The 17,775-nt window shown below is 44.2% G+C and overlaps 2 protein-coding genes across 5 annotated transcripts in view; one reads left to right on the top strand and one right to left on the bottom strand.

Moving 5' to 3' along the window:
* On the bottom strand, positions 1–3,719 carry ptgr2 (prostaglandin reductase 2). 2 transcript variants are annotated; one of them, XM_044375740.1, is made up of 8 exons: positions 3,654–3,719; positions 2,420–2,538; positions 1,965–2,156; positions 1,611–1,781; positions 1,054–1,263; positions 618–827; positions 452–491; positions 1–363 (listed from the first exon to the last, which is right to left on the bottom strand). In XM_044375740.1, the coding sequence occupies exons 2-8, from the start codon at positions 2,420–2,422 to the stop codon at positions 299–301; spliced, it is 891 nt and encodes a 296-aa protein (XP_044231675.1). In that variant the 5' UTR covers positions 2,423–2,538; positions 3,654–3,719; the 3' UTR covers positions 1–298. The 2 variants fall into 2 exon arrangements, with proteins under 2 accessions (XP_044231675.1, XP_044231673.1); XM_044375738.1 differs by lacking the exon at positions 3,654–3,719 and adding an exon at positions 2,675–3,646.
* mideasb (mitotic deacetylase associated SANT domain protein b) overlaps positions 3,644–17,775 on the top strand; it is a 26,904-nt gene continuing 12,772 nt past the window's right edge. The window contains exons 1-6 of one of the 3 annotated variants that reach the window (XM_044375734.1): positions 3,644–3,731; positions 9,211–11,116; positions 13,190–13,462; positions 14,413–14,758; positions 14,985–15,051; positions 17,302–17,444. In XM_044375734.1, coding sequence (XP_044231669.1) covers positions 9,503–11,116; positions 13,190–13,462; positions 14,413–14,758; positions 14,985–15,051; positions 17,302–17,444 — 2,443 coding nt within the window. In that variant the 5' untranslated portion in view covers positions 3,644–3,731; positions 9,211–9,502. Of the gene's footprint in view, positions 3,732–6,466; positions 6,553–6,769; positions 6,966–9,210; positions 11,117–13,189; positions 13,463–14,412; positions 14,759–14,984; positions 15,052–17,301; positions 17,445–17,775 lie in introns of those variants that run through there. The other 2 variants (XM_044375735.1, XM_044375733.1) reach the window with 2 other exon arrangements.

Consider the following 17,775-nt stretch of genomic DNA (forward strand, 5'->3'; position numbering starts at 1 on the left):
TCAAGCAAAAATATTTGCTTTTATTAACTTCAGCACCAATTTCCAAACATTGAAATCAATATTAAAATGCAACAAGCTTCTGCACACTTTTTACATTTTATTTCATTTTTCTAATTTCAAAGAACATTATGTCATTTTTCATTAATGGTTCTACATTGTAATCAACTGGCATCAACTAATTAGTGCAATATCTTACCAGTGTTCATTAAGTTAGTGTTAATGGCAATGATAGAGAGGCAACTGTAGGTTAATTTCCCAAGGCGTCTGGTGAGAGCAGTCTGCTGGAAGCTGATTTTCTTCACTCTGATATCTTTATAATTTGTTTTCCAATGTTTCCCCCTTTCATCATAGAGCAAAATGCAACTGCAAGGAAAGGATACAAATGATTCAACTCTTGCCAAATAAAAAAGCAGAAAATCATAATATAGAGAAAAAATTTGAACTCACTTACCTCCCATATTTTCAATGCCGTTAACCACAGTTTCCAGCACCTGCAGAATCAAAGCAAAATTACAAACGATGCAAAGATACTGATAGGGAGAAGGCATGCATTCTGCACACAAACAAGGACACCCACGCAGCAAACCACACATCATCATCAACCATTTCCTCCTCACCTTGATTTGGCCTGATTTAACCCACTGGCTGAGCTCGCAGAGGGCAGCTTCTGCTTTGCTCATGTAGTTAAGCACCATAAATCGCTCCCGGGTGATGTGCTTTCTTTGCAGAGCTTCCTGTGTCTTATCATTCAGGGGTGGAGGATATGGAACATCCTTGTTGTACTGTGAGATCTGTCCACACAGAATTACATGGCCGCCATTGTTCATCTGGAAGTACGGAAAGAGGTCATGGAGGTCAAAGTGTCGGGTTGAGTTTTTCAGACAAACAAGAAGCACTTCAGTACCCACAGCTACCACTTCTTATTTTGCAAATGTTGTTGTCACAATTTGGAAAGGAAAAAAACAACTAACACCTAAGTGTTCACAGATTTTGCTCACAAACAAAACAGCAAATGAAAGTAACACATGCACACAAACACAACCTGAGCAGTACCTGTGCAATGACTGTATCACTGATAAGACCTCCCACATTGTCAAAGTAAACATCAATGCCATCAGGGCAGCACTCCTTGAGCTTTGTGGGAACGTCATCTTGGCGATAGTTGACGGCAGCAGAAAAGCCCAAATCTTCCACTAAAGCTTTGCACTTCTCCTCAGAACCACAGATCCCCACAACCCTCACGCAACCATCCAGCCGGCCGATCTGGAAAAAGAAAAAGCAAATCGAAATGATACAATCAGGGCCTCACTTCCTTTTTTTCTGTAATCTAATCTGTGTTTATGTTACTAACTTGTAGTTAGCTAGATTAAATCTGCTACCCGGAGTCTGGTTTCTGAAATATAACAATTACTCTACAGTTCCCACCAACCATCTTGCCTTAATCTTTCTTACATTTAAATCCATCAAAACAAGGATAATGTCAAGGAACATTTTAGCTGATTCAAATGATAAACAAGCTGTTGTTTTTATGCATTTTACCAGAATCTCAGATAACTGTCATTCAAGGCACACAAACCTTAACTTCTAAATTTGAAGTTAGCTGTATTTACCTGTCCAGCTAAGGAGCCACAAGCCCCTGCTGCACCGCTCACCACCAAGGTCTGATTGGCCCCTTTGGATACATGACCCTTTTCCCTCATGCCCAGCAGTGCAGTGAGGCCTGTTATGCCAACTGCACCCAAAAAGTGGGACAAGTGCCCATCAACCAATTGTGGATTCAACTGCAATAGACAGAAACACAAATGATAATATCCGTTCAAGTAATACAAGGCTTTTCTCTCACATAGGTCAGTCAGTGCATAACATCATAAAGACATTATCCTTTCTGCAAGAAGAAATCTGACCTAATCCACCAGTCATGATGGACAATGTGCCACTGTTGACACACAACAGTATGCTTATACCTTCTGTAAGACACTTCCTTTCATAACAGCATGGGTCTGCCAAGGCCAGTTGAATGAAGTGACCACATCTCCCTCGCTGCAAGAAGTGCAGCGGCTGGATTCGACCACACCGACACCTCCACCATCCAAACACTCAGACAGCTGCCATGGAAGCAGGTACTCAGCACCGGTGTCTTCATTCATTCTACACCGCTGAGAGGCAAAGAGAGAAAGATTTAAGTTGGAGTGATGGGTGACCTTTGGCACAGGTCAAGTATTTGAGTGTTCATATGAGCACCTGACTGATGTTCTAAGATAGACTTGAAAAATTGTGAACCTATCCTTTAACTAAATTTTACATGCAGATTATGCAGTGGGACCATCTGTTGAAGATGCATCCATTCTAGACAGTCAGTAAACATATGCTTTAAGATACAATATGTTACCAAGTATGTCTATTCTGACTGTATTATTACCATGTAAGGGTCGACTGATAGGTAAATCGTCCGAACAAGGACCTCCCCATCTTTCAGGTCAGGTGTTAAACTAGTCTTCTCCAGGCGAAAATTTTCGGGAACTGGCACCCCGTCTTTACCTGGGTAAAGAGAAGTGGTGCAATTAAGTAAACATTAGCCACACGGGTGCAGTAATGTTACAGCACGATTGACAGGAATAGAGGGTCACCTTCTGCTGTGAGAAAAAAAGTTTATTTTACTAACTATCCTACCTACCGGGTCGGGAGTTGAGAACGACTCTCTGCACCTGCATCCTTGAAGATCAGCGTTATAGCCTTGATATCTGAGGGGTGCCTTTGAAAACCAGACCTGGCAACAAATCTCAGCTTTTATGAGCGGGTGGTTCCGTTGTGCATGAAAAAATGGCTAACTACTTACACAACCTACTGTAATTGCAGTGTTTACATTACACAACAGGTCCGTTCTGTCTGTAGGCTAGCAGAAAGTACACACACAGTAAAAAGTCTCATCACATTCAGAGCGAAGCAAGAGGCTTCCCTGTCAACAACTTCCGCTTTCGTTTGAATTCCGTTAGACAGTGAATCAGTGTGTCTCATATTTTATAGCCCACCATATCTATTTTTCCCAAAAGGTATTTACTGACACTATGAATAACTGACAGCGTCGTGTGACACTAACACGAACCATGCGTAAGTGCGACAATTATTTCCTCAATGTCTACTACATGATAAATGCTAGGTTGGATGAGCCCGAGGGACGAGCTCTCGCGAGGTTAGGGTTATATCAGGGTTATAATAAAAATATCGCGAGAGTTCCGAGACCGATCCAATCTACCACCAGACAGTAACTATCTTGACATTCACTCGGTCGTCTTTTTCCTAGGTGCAGTTTAGCCGTTGAGGCAGCTACAGCAAAATCAGAAACGGTACGCGGCCTCAACAACCTATTTTATTATTCATGTTCACCAACACTGCGGCCATTGAACAGATTATGCAGTGATATCAACTACTTTTAGCATTACAATCGACGTTACCACTGCAATCGCTCCGTGTCTTTTCTAACGTTGTAAACGCGGGTCCCCAAAGATGGGCTGCAGACAGTCATCGACTCTTGCTAGCTAGAAGTGTCTCAAAGTGAAGCTGAGAAGTGACGCCTTGTGGAGGAATCTGCAAAAAAGAAAAAAAAAAGTTGAAGTGATTTTGTCAGTACCGTCGCCACCGTTACACTAGCTTACCGTCAACTTTAGCTGCTGCAGGGCACCGTCATCACAGGGAAATGAAATCCTGTGTGCCATGGAGGGACCGAGTTTAATGTAAGTAAATTAACGTACTGTCAACTCGTGCTTAGCATTTTTTTTTATGGTTTGGTGGCTTCATGGTTGATAAGGGCGTTGTTATTAGCCACACTGATGAGTTGTTTTTAAACAATGTAGCTAGCTCCCCCCCCCATCCCGTCACACACACACACGCACACACATAAAATGTCAAATTCCCACAAAGTCCCAGAGGACAGACACCCAGTGTCAAGTGTCACCTAACTGTAGCTGAAGTTTAAACCAGCTAACCCTGATCTTAGCTGTGCAATGAAATCCTCCTTACTAAAATGTGTCATTGACATGATATGTAGTCCTAAATCTGACAATATCAGTCTAAAATCTATATTGATCTTCCAGGTAAAGACACAAAATGCCTGTCACATTTTCCCAGATTAGGACTGCAACTAACAATTATTTTCATTATTGATTAATGTGTCGATTATTTTCCTGATTATTCGATTAGTTGTTTGATATAAAATGTCAGAAAATAGTGAAAAATCTCAGTCACTGGTGCTATGTTATGTCTGAAAAACATTAGGGATGCAACTGATGATTATTTTCATTATTGATTGATCTGTCGATTATTTTCCCGATTCGTTGTTTGGTCTATAAAATGTCAGAAAAATCTCAGTCACTGTCTCCCAAAGTCCAAGATGCAACATAAAATGTCTTATTTTGTCCCGACTAACAGTCCACAACCCAAAGATATTCGATTAACTATCACAGAGGACCAAATGAACCAGAAAATATACACATTTATGAAGTTGGAACTAGAAAATGTTGGCTTTTCTTGTTTAAAATATGACCAAAAACAATCAATCACCTAATCGATTAATTGACTAACTGTTGCAGTGCTATCCCAGATCCCAAGATGATGTCCTCAAATTGTTTGTTTTGTTCAGCCAACTGTCAAAAAAGATTGTAAAGATATTCTCTTTACAATTAAATATAACAGAAATAGCAAAAAAATGTTCACATTTGACAAGCTGGACTCATCAAATATCTGGCAAATTTGCTTAAAAAAGTTACTCAATTGATTATCAGATTAGGTGCTGATTCATTTTAATGTTGATGACTAAACAAATTATCGACAATCGTGTCAGCAGTACTGGTAGCAGCTCCAAAAGCCCATATTGGTGCATCCAAGAGAAAAGGCTGTTTTACACACACACACACACACACACACTCACACACTCACACAATCACACTACAATTCCCAGTACAGTGACAGTGTCAACGGAGGCAGTCATGTCAGTCTGACTCGACTCCTTGTCAACTGCATCTGTGAATGTTTTTAGGCTTTGCACGTTATTTTAAGGGCCAGAGAGAAAAAGAGAGTCTGGGAGGGAGACTGCAGGCCTTGCACAGTCTGGCTGACACATGCTTGGTCATGTCCAGTGACATGATATTGCAACGTCTCCAACATTTTCTACCAGGACTTGGAACTATACCAGTATTAAGTTTTCACTGTTGCCAGTATTTAAAATAGAAGGTCTTGCTGTTGTCGTTACCTTTTCCCCATATGGCCCAGCCTCATATCTACTAGTTAGTTTTAATTTAGTAAAGGTTTTGTGATTTTAATGAACTAACATGCCTGTTAATGTCCAGTTCATTGTTCTAACCTAAACCTTGGGCATGGTGTATTCTTAGTGTCTGACTGCTGAAATATCAGTAGGCATTTTCACAGGAGACATTTGAACATATTATAGCAGGAAAAGCACATGTCTAATTAATATCATCAATTCACTTCATTGGTCCAGGAAGCTGGTATCTTGCATGCTGGCTCACTGGGACATTTTAATGGAACAGTGTCATCATAATTATCATTAATTACATTTATGCTTTTTATTGTTTACAAGTGAAAATGGTCTGCGATGAAAAAGGCCTTTATTTTGGGATAAATAGGATACTTTAGCTTGCCTCTGTTGCACCTAAAGACTGGCGTGTAATGTAATATAATATCAAATTAGTGTTGGCTGCTCAGTATTAGTTTCAGGATGAAGTAATACCACGTAGATCCAGTCCCAAATGTCGCAAGATGATCTTTGACCCACTCAGTGATGTCAAATAGGCTAAATAAAAAGGTAGCCTCTACAGTAGCTGTAGGAAACAGCTGTAGAAACATTTAAAGTGAATCACTTTGGCTTACTTAGTCTTTTTTATTTCAGTAAAAAGTACCAAACTGTGTTTCTCTTCACAAATGCAAAAAGTAAGTGAATACTTTGGGGGATTGGCTGCTTTTCAGGCTAAAAATGTAATATTTTTACATCCATTTGGTTCCTGGGAACTAGTGGAAGATACAGTCTGTGACTGTATTTGACATTTTATAGACTTTCCTGCAAGTAATGGAGAAAACAGATTAAGTTCAAATGAAAACAAGCATCACCAGCTCCTCTAATATGAACACAAATATATACTTTATACACACAACTTAGCCTCCATAATAAAGACACTGCTTGCCCTGTCATGTGCAGACACCCACCACATGTGCATGCCAGGAAGATTTTCGTGTGAATGTGAAAGGAAAGTGAATGTAAAACAAGAGTGCAGCCGGGTGCGCCCTTCCCCTTCCAATCCCCGCGGTCCTCCCATGTGTGTTGGAATTTCCCGCATGGACTGAGAGGGATCTTGCTCCGTAAATTACAGCGCCTTCCATGTCAGAGGAAGACCTATTATGGGCATGGAAGTAGGTGTGGCCAGCGAGCTGGTGGTGGCGGCGGTGGAGGTGGTGGGGAGGGGAGGGGAGGGGGGGGATCACAAGACAAGCAGAGACACACACAGAGAGACTCGGTGTACAGCAAAAGGCCGCATTGGCAGTGTGAGTTTTTTTTTGTGCAATCCTAGTGCAATAATGTGCAACAGACAGCGGCGGCATTGCGCTCGCGTTTCTGCAGATTAGCGTTCCGTTTCCGATCGGGAAGGATCCTGTTTACGCACCGACGTCGACCCCTTTTTTTTCCCCTCTTGACTTTGCAGCAGCAGGGGGTGGGAGGAGAAGGAGGAGGAGGAGGAGGAGGAGGGGGGATAAGGGGAAAAAGTACCAGTGAGTGAGGTCAGCAGCAGCATAGCATGAGTCAACCTTGGGGATGTATGCAGTCATCATCGCAGGTCTGTATTGTACGGGCCTGCCGCTGCTGCTGCTGCTGCCGCCGCCACTGGCCGCACAGAACTGCGAGTGTGCGATCCTGCGGGCTGAGCTGCCGTTAGTAGCAGCTTTCATGACAAAACACAGTAAGTATCGAGGAGGGGAGGGGGGGAAATAGAAAGACAGAGACAGGAGACGCGGTGTCGATTACTATGGTGGTCGACAGTGCATGTTATTGTGGCCACGGCTTGATGACAAAGTTTTGTTTACCTCGCCGAGACGGACTGGGCGCGCACCGCTGCTGATAGAACCTCCATACGGGCTCATGGCGCGTCTGTAGGATGTTTTTAACGCCTCAATCAAAGTGAGACCGACTGCACTGAAAGACACATGTGACGTATTAACGTTGTTGACAAGTTGGAATCGATCCACGGCGTTTGTTTTGTCAGCCATACAACTACACTTTGTGGTCATACAGGCTGCATTTGTTGGCTCGGTTTGGTTGCAATGGGACATGGCATTAGTGACTGGATAATCCGTTTTCTGCAACAAAGGGTTGCTAGTAAATAGCGCTGAGCTGGCTGGCCACAGAGAGAGAGGGAGAGAGGGAGAGAGTGATGTGGAGGGAGGGGGGGTCCAGGAAGAGACCTGCCTTGGAAGGACTCCGCATGTTTTTCCTCTTTTTATTTGTCGTCTCTTGCACCGTGCAGGCCGCGTTATGTCCGCTGGTGTGCGAGCCGCGCCACACGGGCTGATTTAAATTAGGAAGCAGCGATGGATTAGGGCGGCTAATAGTGCTTGACATTTATTTTAAGCCAATTTAACGTGTTACTTTGTTTATTGGGCTAAACCCCAGGCTTGTGTAAGGTTGCACTTGTGATGCGTCACGATGATCCCTCACCTCAGATTGAGTGTGCGCCTGATTTAATGCACATAGACTCCTCACACAGCATGGTGGCACAGTAATCAGCAGTTGTGTGTGTGTGTGTGTGTGTGTGTGTGAGTGTTTGTGTGTGTATTTTTATTTATTTATTTTGCTTCAAGGCAGGGTCATTCTGCAAGGAAACTATGATGCACCTTTTTCATAGAGGATGTTTCTTAGGATTTGAGCATCACGTGGCAGTGCTGATGCAGTTACAGTGTTTGTTAGCGAAAAAGCATGGTCATTGAGGTTTCAGTCTGTGGTGCCCCTGAGCCAGTGCAGGATCTGAACAGCTGCAGCTGTCTATTTTAAGAAGCATGTGTGTTTTACTAGGCCACGAGTAAAAGGTGACAATTGTCAGTCACTTCCTTGGTTGTCTGAGATGGCCTTTGCCAAGTCTGTGTCGTGGAGATTCTAGCATTTATGTAATCATCTTGACATATTGTCATGCAGCAATTGCTTTGATTTTTGCGATTTTTTTTGCAGCAGTAGAAAAGTCTTAATGTTTTTTCTGTTTGGATTGTTTGACTGGTGCTGAAGACTGACAGAAGATTTTTTATTCTATACAGATGGAGCAAGGATTCAAATTTTAACAGAAACAGTTGGGATCTGCGTGCATCTTGAAATTTGGCAGACTGCATCGAGTCAAAATCTGCTCCGAAACATGGCCATCATATAATATTTTTGATAATCATAATGGGTTACCATGGCAATAGTCAAGATCCCCTGCAAGCTTTCAAAGCCTGCAAGGCCATTTTAACTTTTTTTTTTTTTTTTTTTTTTTTCCCTGCTCTCTTTTTCCCTCGCAGAGATCGTTTCATCATGACTCATGCCTGCTCACTTTCAGTTACCCTTCCTTTTTGATTCTGCAGCCATGGTTCAAAGGGCACGGTTTCCCTTTTTTCACCTCTGATGACTCATTCAGTTGTAAAAAGAGAGGTTTCTGTCACGTTCCAGTAGTTTGGCGGGAAAAGAGAGCATCTTTTCTGTAACCGGTCAGTTGAGATATGAGGGGTTTTGAAAAAAGTAATCAAGCTTCCCTGATGAACACTTTTCTCAAGTGTGTGGTGATGCTTCAGCGCTGATGTCATGTCTCATCATTTAATGTGGTGCAGTAATAACCTGTAATGACATTTCCAGCAACTATTGATTTAGCTGTTTCTATTAACTACCTTCCAAGCCCTCAGGTTCGAACAGTATAGGCTGATCCGATGGTATACGTGATCACCTCCATGCGGGACCTTATCCCTGTGTCATGTGAGCTTAGTGAATAATGACACAGTTTAGACCTACCCCTCCCCTCCTCTATTCTCACACCAGATACCTTTCAGTGGAGGTCTATTGTTGAAAAAGCAAACAGCAGGTTTTTACATGGCTGAGGCGGGGATGATAATGAGACCCCCCCCCTGTGGGGACCCCTTTGGCCTGATGGCTCTGTGCTTGACCCCTCTCTCATTTTCTCTTTACAGGGTGTTGCCCATGAATGAGAAAACCACGCAGACTTCTTCAGATCTGCTAATCCCAGGCCGGGGACCTCTGACTTGGTCACAAAGAACTGCAAAGGGAAAGAGAAGATTTTTTTGTTTGAACTGTCTACTCCTCACATTGATGTTAATGTAGTTTTGCAGATTTATATTACTGTGGCTACCTGATAGAAGGGTATACTCAAGCATATTTTTTTTTGATTGATATATTCAAGTGACTCCAGGGGAGAATTAATAGTTGGTTTTATTGAAGATATTCTTCTGGTTCGGCTTATTCATGCCCGTCATGAGTGTACCTGCCCAGCAGAAACCCAGCACTAAAAGAACAGGCAAACGCATCACGTTTTTCAACGAACAAAGCGTAGCAATGAAGGAGACCTCTCAGCACCCTGAAGGATCCTATTATGTTCCAGGTGGTACTGCTTCAGACCCCGGACAGAGCGAGGCTGCAAGTACTGTGACCTCTAATCCAGAGGGTCCTCACATGTACCTCAACTCTGTCATCTTCAGTCCAGATAAGGGTGACCAGAACAGAGGTCATTATCAGCAGACAGTGCCTATGAAGTGGGCCCATCAAGAGCCCAGTCAACAGCAGCCATCACTGTCCCAGCAGCAGAGAGCTGCTTCCTGGACCACCATGACGAACTGGGGACAAAACTTTGCTAATTACATCGGTGGAGTTAACGTTACAGATTCAAGGACCCAGACTGCATTTGTGAAGTCAATGCACGAAACCTCTGGCTTACAGCCACATCAACAGCCCCCTAACAGAGCTGCAGACAAGCAGCCAATGGGGCCCAACCCTACAGTGGAAGCCTACAGGGATGCTGTTAAGGCTCGGGGCCTAGACTGGGAGCAGCAACAGCAGCAGCAGTCCCAGGCCTTTCAAGAGACCTTGAAACCTGGGGCACTGAACCCCCAGCAGCACAGCACATCCCATCCTGGAGGAAGCTCCGTGCTTCAGCCCTTTCAGTTGGCCTTCGGTCAGCCCAAGCAGCACCTGCCAGCCTACTATCAGACCTTCCAAGGCAACAGGACAACCCTGCCTAACCCACCTAACTACTCAACACAGGCCAAACCCCCACACCAGTTACAGCAGCTGCAGAAGCAAGAGCAAATACAACGCCAGCAACAACAGCAGCAGCATCACATAATCCAGCAGCAAATTCAACAGCAGCACCATCAAATGCAGCAACAGCAAATCATTCAACATCAACAACACGTACAGCAGCAGCTACAACAGCAGCAGCAGCAGCAGCAGCAACTACAGCACGAGCAGCAGCAACAAAAGATACAGCAACAGCAACAACAGCAGCAGCAGCAGCAAATACAACAACAGCAGCAGCAGCAGCAGCAACAGCTCCAAATTCAGCAGCAAATGCAACATCAGCAGTTGCAACAAAAAAACCCTCATGTGCTTGACTATTACCCCGGTGCACAAAATGCACACCCTCACCCTCATCCACAACCTGTGGTGGTACACTCCCAGGAGTCCTCCGCTCCAGCTCCCCCAAAGATCCAGGAACCGATCATCCAGGACATCACCCCAGAACCCCAACAGCCTTCGGATCCGCTGCAACCCCCTCTCCAGTCTGAGCCCTTGTCTCAATCGCAGCCCCAGACGCAACTCCAGTCCCAACAGCAGCTTCGCAGATCACGACGGTTATCCAAGGAAGGCGGTGCACCATCCGACAACCCTTTCCTTGCCTCTTCGGATCAAGCCGCTCCGGGACCGCAGGGCTCCCAGAACGGTGCCCGTGATATCCAGGCAGCCCCGACGGGTGTCATACAGAGCACGCGCAGGAAACGCAGGGTCTCCCAGGAGGTCAACCTGGAGACCCTTGCTCAGAAGGCCTCCGAAATGGAGTCCCTACCATCACATGTTGTTAAGGTAAGTTATCTACTGTATGTATTTGTGGCCTGCCCTCAGTTCAACTTTGAGACTTGTATCAAAATGTTTGATCGTTCCCTTTTCTTTGTCATGCTCTCTTTTTATAATTTTTTTTATTTTCCATATCCTTTTTTTGTGTCTTTCTGTTTCCCTTGTTTATTTGCTCACTCATCTGTTTCTCAGCTGTTTCCTCTCAAGCAAAAGAACCACAGGAGAAAAAAAAAAAAAAAGAAACTTAAACAGAAAAAGGACTGAGTGTTCTGAATCTTGATGACAGCAGTTTATATCTAAACTCGTCGCTTCAAGCTGGAAGCCATAATTGAGAATATCTTTGTGAAAGCTGAAAATCTATTTTTCTAGTGTTATCCCAGGGTATAATTGCAATGGGACTTCAGCTCCCCGAACAAGAGCGGGAACTGGAACAAACGGCCTAAAGCAACTGCCAGGAAAATTGTGCCAAAACTTGTGTTGTTTGTGATTAACGTGTTGCTGGAAGTGATGCTGAATGTAATCAACACCCAACAAAGTGTACACCATAGAACTAAGCTGCTCAGCTCAGCCTTGTGGGGAGAATCTGAAGCTAAAACAAGACTAAACATTGCAAATTTTCTCACAGGGTAAATACAGCCTTTAGAATGTCTGTGTTACTTATGTTACTTTTCGGCTCTCACAAGATGTTTCCCATGAACGAACTTGATAAATAACCCTTATTGTACCATGTGAAGTCATACACTTATCTTTGTTGATGTGCTAAATCCTTGATTGTGCAACAAGTTCCGTTGCCAAACAGCACTGAGTCAGTATGTCTGTAGTTCAGTATGGCTGTGCCCTGGATTTGCCTCCTGGGTAGCTGATCATACAGACAGTGTGTTTGGTTACATGCCTGCACACCTCCCCCATCCCATCAAAGGAGAGAAATTCCAGCCTGGCCTCGCTTGCCCTCCCCCCTCCCTCCATACTGGGAGGGGTGCAGGGTTGCCCTGCCTGCAGTGCTCAGCAGAATATCTCTCTACCGCCCTGGTGTAGGGGCTGGAGTTTTCCACCAGCAATAATGAGCACAGACCCAGTGTAGCCACACTGCTGCATGCCTCTCTGCCCATGAAGAAGCAGAGTGCAGCAACAGCATGCATCTGTCTTCATCGGGGCTATGATGTGGTGGTTGAGATGGCTTTGATGCTGCTCCAGAGTCGATCGTTGCTCCGAAGCACACAGGCTGCTCGTGCCCACTCATTATGGTTTCTCAAAAGTAAAAATGTCAAGCATGCTGTTGGGGACAGTTCCGTTGACGTGCGTGTAAGGTGTGTCACTCGAACGCTGCACCTAACTGTACGATATCAAGGTGCGGATGCACAAAAGCTCTTGTTGAAATCAAAACTAAACAGCAGAGGCACGATCATTTTGAATTCAATGCTCAGTTTAATTTTCAAATTGTTCATTTTCCAGGTATTGATTGTGTCACTTAGGAATACATTTCAGGCTTGTTTAATGTTGTATTGACCTATCTTTCAACACCCTGTTTGAGTATTGACTAAATTTTTTGTTTTCGTATTGGGTTTTTTTTTCTTTGTGTGAGGTGAGTTACAAGGTTCCCATTTACTTTATTGATTATAATTTGGCAGCTTGCCTTGGTGAAGTAACAGCCACCCGAGTAAATTTTAGTTTAAGATTGAAGTTGCTGTGGTGTGCAAAGCTGGAAAGCTAAGCTACATTCAGTAAAAGTTGCAAGGGGGTTTCATTCTTCGCACTTGCATAGTGCATTGTATCAGCTATGCAAGTTGATTTTACTGGCTGTTGCATTTGAAAATGTGTCACCTCAAAGTGGATCAACTTGTGAGCTGCTGCAGTTTCAAGTTTTGCAATGACAACTCTACAGCAAGCAACAACAAAGGGAAACTACTTGCTTCAACTACCTCATAGTAGCTTTGTTTGAGGGGTCACTCTTTTACCTCCACAAAAACATAATAACACAAGTGTAGCGTGTACAATGTCATGCATTTGCATATGCTTCTTGATATTATGTTTTGAGGAAAAAAATTAATAGCATTGTAACACCCTGACCCTCCTCTTCGTCAGGAGCCCCACAGACCGTGGAGTCCCACCGAACCAGAGGGTCTGAACGCCAAGCGGCCTAGAGATGACAGCCTCCTTCCTCTCGTCATCCCCGTGTCTGTTCCAGTGCGGAGGCAGGAGCCCTCCTCCCCTGATAGGGATGAAGCAGCCCTGGCCTCCAGCTGGCCCCCCAGGCCTTCAAACCCCCAGGACCTCGGCCGCACAGACCACAAGCCCTCGGTCATCGTCACCCGGCGACGCTCACTCAGGAACTCCTTGACAGAAAGCTCAGAGCAGGTGGGTACACTTCCGATCCCTGCTGCTTTTTGATAAAATGTTTGGTGTTGTTTTTCTAATGCTATTCTTAAGGGTTAGGGTTACTGGCACATTTTCATACATTCAAAGTCATTATTTACCAAACTGACAGAGAATGGGGGGGGTAATAGGCCGATGTTCCACCGTCATCTTCAGTCAGTCCAGCTATTAAATCTTTGCATTGATGCTACGTCACCCCCCCCAGCACAGTCTCCCTTCCCCCCACCATACTATATGTCTCCCCTGCCCCTAATTCAGCCTTCCACACTTTTCTCCCTTTCCCGCTTTCATTTCAGGGGGATTTGGTGGACTGGTTGCCCTGCCCCAGATCAGGCAGATTAACAGGGTTTAGCTTTATTAATGTATTGCCTCGCCGTACTGTACAATATGTACCATACTGTTGAGGGTCAGGGTGCCTTGCTCTCTCTCTCTGGATAAACACACAGCCAGCCAGCCAATCATGTGAGCGTGCATCAGTGTTTCCCCTATAATTGTACAGGCCTGGTGGGCCACCGGGACGAGAACACCCCCCCCCCCCACCAGGCCAAAAAAATCTTTTTTTTTTTGAATGCCAAAAATAATGCCAAATATCCATTCATTTGGAAATCAATAATCATATGCGTTCGGGAGCCTCTGTGCGATACTATTCCACTTGTAACTGCTATCAGAGTCCCTTTCAATTACTGCAGAGCGAGAGCATATTGGATGCAGGTTAGCTAACATGAGCATGGCACCACTTGAAAAAAGTAAAAGCTCTAACGCGGGGGACTGACCAACGAAAACAACAACATTGTACACCAGGCCTGAAAAAAATTCTAGGGGAAAAACTGCTGCGTGTGTCCTTTTTTTGTTTTAAGTCATAATATTTAAAGGTCAAACCGTACACAAAGATATGTGATACATTTCCCTATAAAATGATCTTTCGTTACCAGAACGGTGGCACAGAGGGGGAAAAAGACGACGACGGCAAGAAGTCCAAACGGCGTCCCAGGCCAGAGCCTCTCTTCATCCCACCACCTAAACCTGGTTTATTCATCGCCCCTCCCGTCTACTCCAGCATCACGCCCTACCAGAGCCACCTACGCTCCCCTGTTCGCCTTGCCGACAACCCCCTCTCCATGCCTCCCTACACGCCTCCGCCGATCCTCAGCCCTGTCCGTGAAGGCTCCGGCCTCTACTTCTCCACGTTCCTCTCTTCTGCGGCAGCTGCAGCCAGCAGTCAGGGCCTGCCGCCTCCTGCAACGCCCAAGTCAGCCACACGCAGCCTGTTGCGCTCGAGTAAGTAGAAATATCAAGTGAACTGAATAATATGAATATTTGCAGATTGTAGATGGAGCCCTAACTAAATAACTCATTGTGTATTCAGTCCAAATTGAATAAATGGAAAAAGAAAATAGTGTTTTCCTAGCGCTTTCATACTAAAATGTACCTATTTTTAGGAAAAAAAACTTTTTTTGATAATGTCACTGAGTTGTTTTTTTTTTTTCTTTCTGCTCCTTTTTAGATAGCTGCGACATAACACCACCAGTTCTCTCTGCTATGAGCGAGGCCACTCCGGTCAGCATCGAGCCGTGAGTATTTCCCCCTCTCCTCATCCCAAAATCATCCATTCCATTATGGAAAGGGTGGGTTTGGGGTTTGTGTGTCATTTCAGAAAAATTACACGTCGCCCTCAAAAGCATGCATTATCATAGCTGGAGTAGTAGTTCTGCAATCAATTATTCAAACCATAACAGTGGGCTGAGAGAGAGCACAGACTTCTTGAAATTCTAAACCCATCCTTTAAAGCGGCCCTCCCTTCTGCCACTGTTACCACTGGAATCTTTTGCCCTGTCATCCGCAGCTTGCATCAGTGCCAGCATTTTCCTTCTGGTAGAACTATGCAGTCTAATGTCTCTCTCATTAAAAGTGCATCCTGTCATAAGAAGTTCATTTTAACGGCCAAATGAAAGCCTTAAATCTGTTTCAAAACTAATGGCAGGAAATCCATCTGGGACCTGTGACTGTGTCCTGACACTCACTCTCACAGAGAATGTTTTGGTTATTCAAATAAGCTGGTTTCAGTTTTAAAATGCAAATTTTAGTGGAAGTTATAACATGGCTAGAATTAGATTACAGCTGGCGCGTATCCAGTAGTTTACAATATCTCGTATTTGGCTTTAGCGTATCAGCCGAGGCAGCATCTCGACGCATGTGAACCCTCCAGAAAAGTGCTAGTTTTATCACTTTCGCTGCCAAGATATACACACATGTCGGATACTGTAACCCGACTGCTACTTCTGTGTTTTATAGTGCGTCCGATGTGTTCTAGGGGTTTCAGTAAACCACATAACACCACGTGACGCAGTCAGCGCAGTTTCACTGCAGCCATCCCCGAGTGTAGTAGAGAGTGGTTGAAGAATAAAAAGTGGCAAGAGAGTCACATGGCTCAGCAGCGGCAACGAGAAGTTGAAATGCTTGTACAGGCTAAAAGACAGAAAGAATAATTAGAGCTGAAACTATCTTATTTTTATTTATTATTTAATGTGTTGGTTTTCTTTTTTTGGATTGATTTTAGTTTATAAAATGTCAGATAATAATAAAAAAAAAATCCTCCCATAATTTCTCAGAGCCCAAGGTGACTTCATTTAACTTTAATCAGTCAAAGCTCTTTCATTTATAATGATTAATTCATATAATAATACGGAGAAAAGCACAAAAGACATTTTTCTCTGTCATCTTTTTCATCCCTCTTGAGTTTGCTGGCATGTTTTGTTGATATTAAACTTATTCTCAGGTATGCTCAAATGCAGTGTACCAGTGGTGTATGTAAACAGCTTAAACCAAATAAGACCTTCAGTAGAACATGGCCACCGGCCAGGTTACCCCATAAATGTAAACACAGCCATCGAGGGTTTGAATGTTTACGAAAATTAGACCAGCAGAACCACAGGGAGTTTTAAAGACAGCGAGACTCCGTTTAGTTTAACTCGAGAGCCATTACTCAAGGATTCTTTTTTTGTAGGTTTTTTTTTTGTACCCGCATCAACAGCGAGGTGCCATTTTTGGGGGGAGCATTGTGCAAGCTGTTGCCTGACTGGTGCCGGCTGCTCAGCAGTTAGTCAGGAACGAGCCAGTGAAGCTTCCCATAAATCATGCTTTCAGCTGGGCCTGGTGTACACCCAAACACACAAGAGCCATCGCAGTTCAACTCTTAGCAGCCCACCTACCCTGGGGGAGGCTGCCAGAAAACATGCACACACACGCACACGCACGCACACACTCACTCAGCTGGAAATAGTCCAGGCCAACTGGAAATGCAATGGAGGATGGGACATCCTTGAAAAGGATTGTCTGCCAATGTAGATGATTTTCACAACTACAGCACTAAAATATCTGGTTTCAATTGACATGTAAAGCCCTTTTAGAAACCTGCTGTCATGTTGATTTACTAGATTTTCTTCCCACTTGACCATGACCTTCGTCCCACAGCAGGATGAGGATCCATTTACTTTCAGTTCAGCCAGTTTAAGAAATGCATTTGCATTTACTCATTATGCTGAGAGCTTCAGTTCAGACCAGGACAACAATTGCGGTGCTCAGTCTGAGCGCCACAGCAATCTTCCTCCGACTATTTAAAGATCATGGTAGAAAAAAGAAGCAAGCAACTAACAATATGATCTCAAAAATAAAACAAGCTTTACTCAAATAAAATACATGTTGTCCTGACTGAAATATTTAACTGCTTTAACTGTCGAGGCTCTTAGTGAATTCAGAGTCAATCGAATTCAAAATTGAACCGACTCCCAGCCTCGTCACTCACACTGATGTCTTGTTCCCAGACGGATAAATATTGGGTCGCGGTACCAGGCGGAGGTGCCAGAGCTGAGGCAGCGGTCCGCCGTAGAGCTTGATCAGCATCGAGCGGACCTGGTGTGGGTTCCAATGAACGAACTGGAGGAAAAACCCGACTTCCACAAGAAAGGTGAGAAAAGTACCTAAAACGGTGTTACAGAAATGTGAAATTGAAAGCATAAAGTTTGGCAGATAGCATGCAGGTGCAGGAGCAGGATTTTTGGGGGGGGGGGGGGGGGGGGGGGGGGCGGCATGATTTGTTGAGGTTGTGGCCCATTATGATGAGGATTATTCTTCTTGTTGAACCACCAGGAATAAGACTGACTTACTTCTCTTTTTTCTGGGGCTCTACTGGAATATTTTTGCATGATTTACAGTTAAAAAAAAAACTGCTTTGTTTATCTTATACTGGTTCTTCATGCACTTCCTCAGTTCAGCTCTGTCTGAAATAGGCTGGATGT

Source organism: Thunnus albacares, chromosome 15 (assembly GCF_914725855.1).
Source record: "Thunnus albacares chromosome 15, fThuAlb1.1, whole genome shotgun sequence".
Lineage (NCBI taxonomy): Eukaryota > Metazoa > Chordata > Actinopteri > Scombriformes > Scombridae > Thunnus > Thunnus albacares.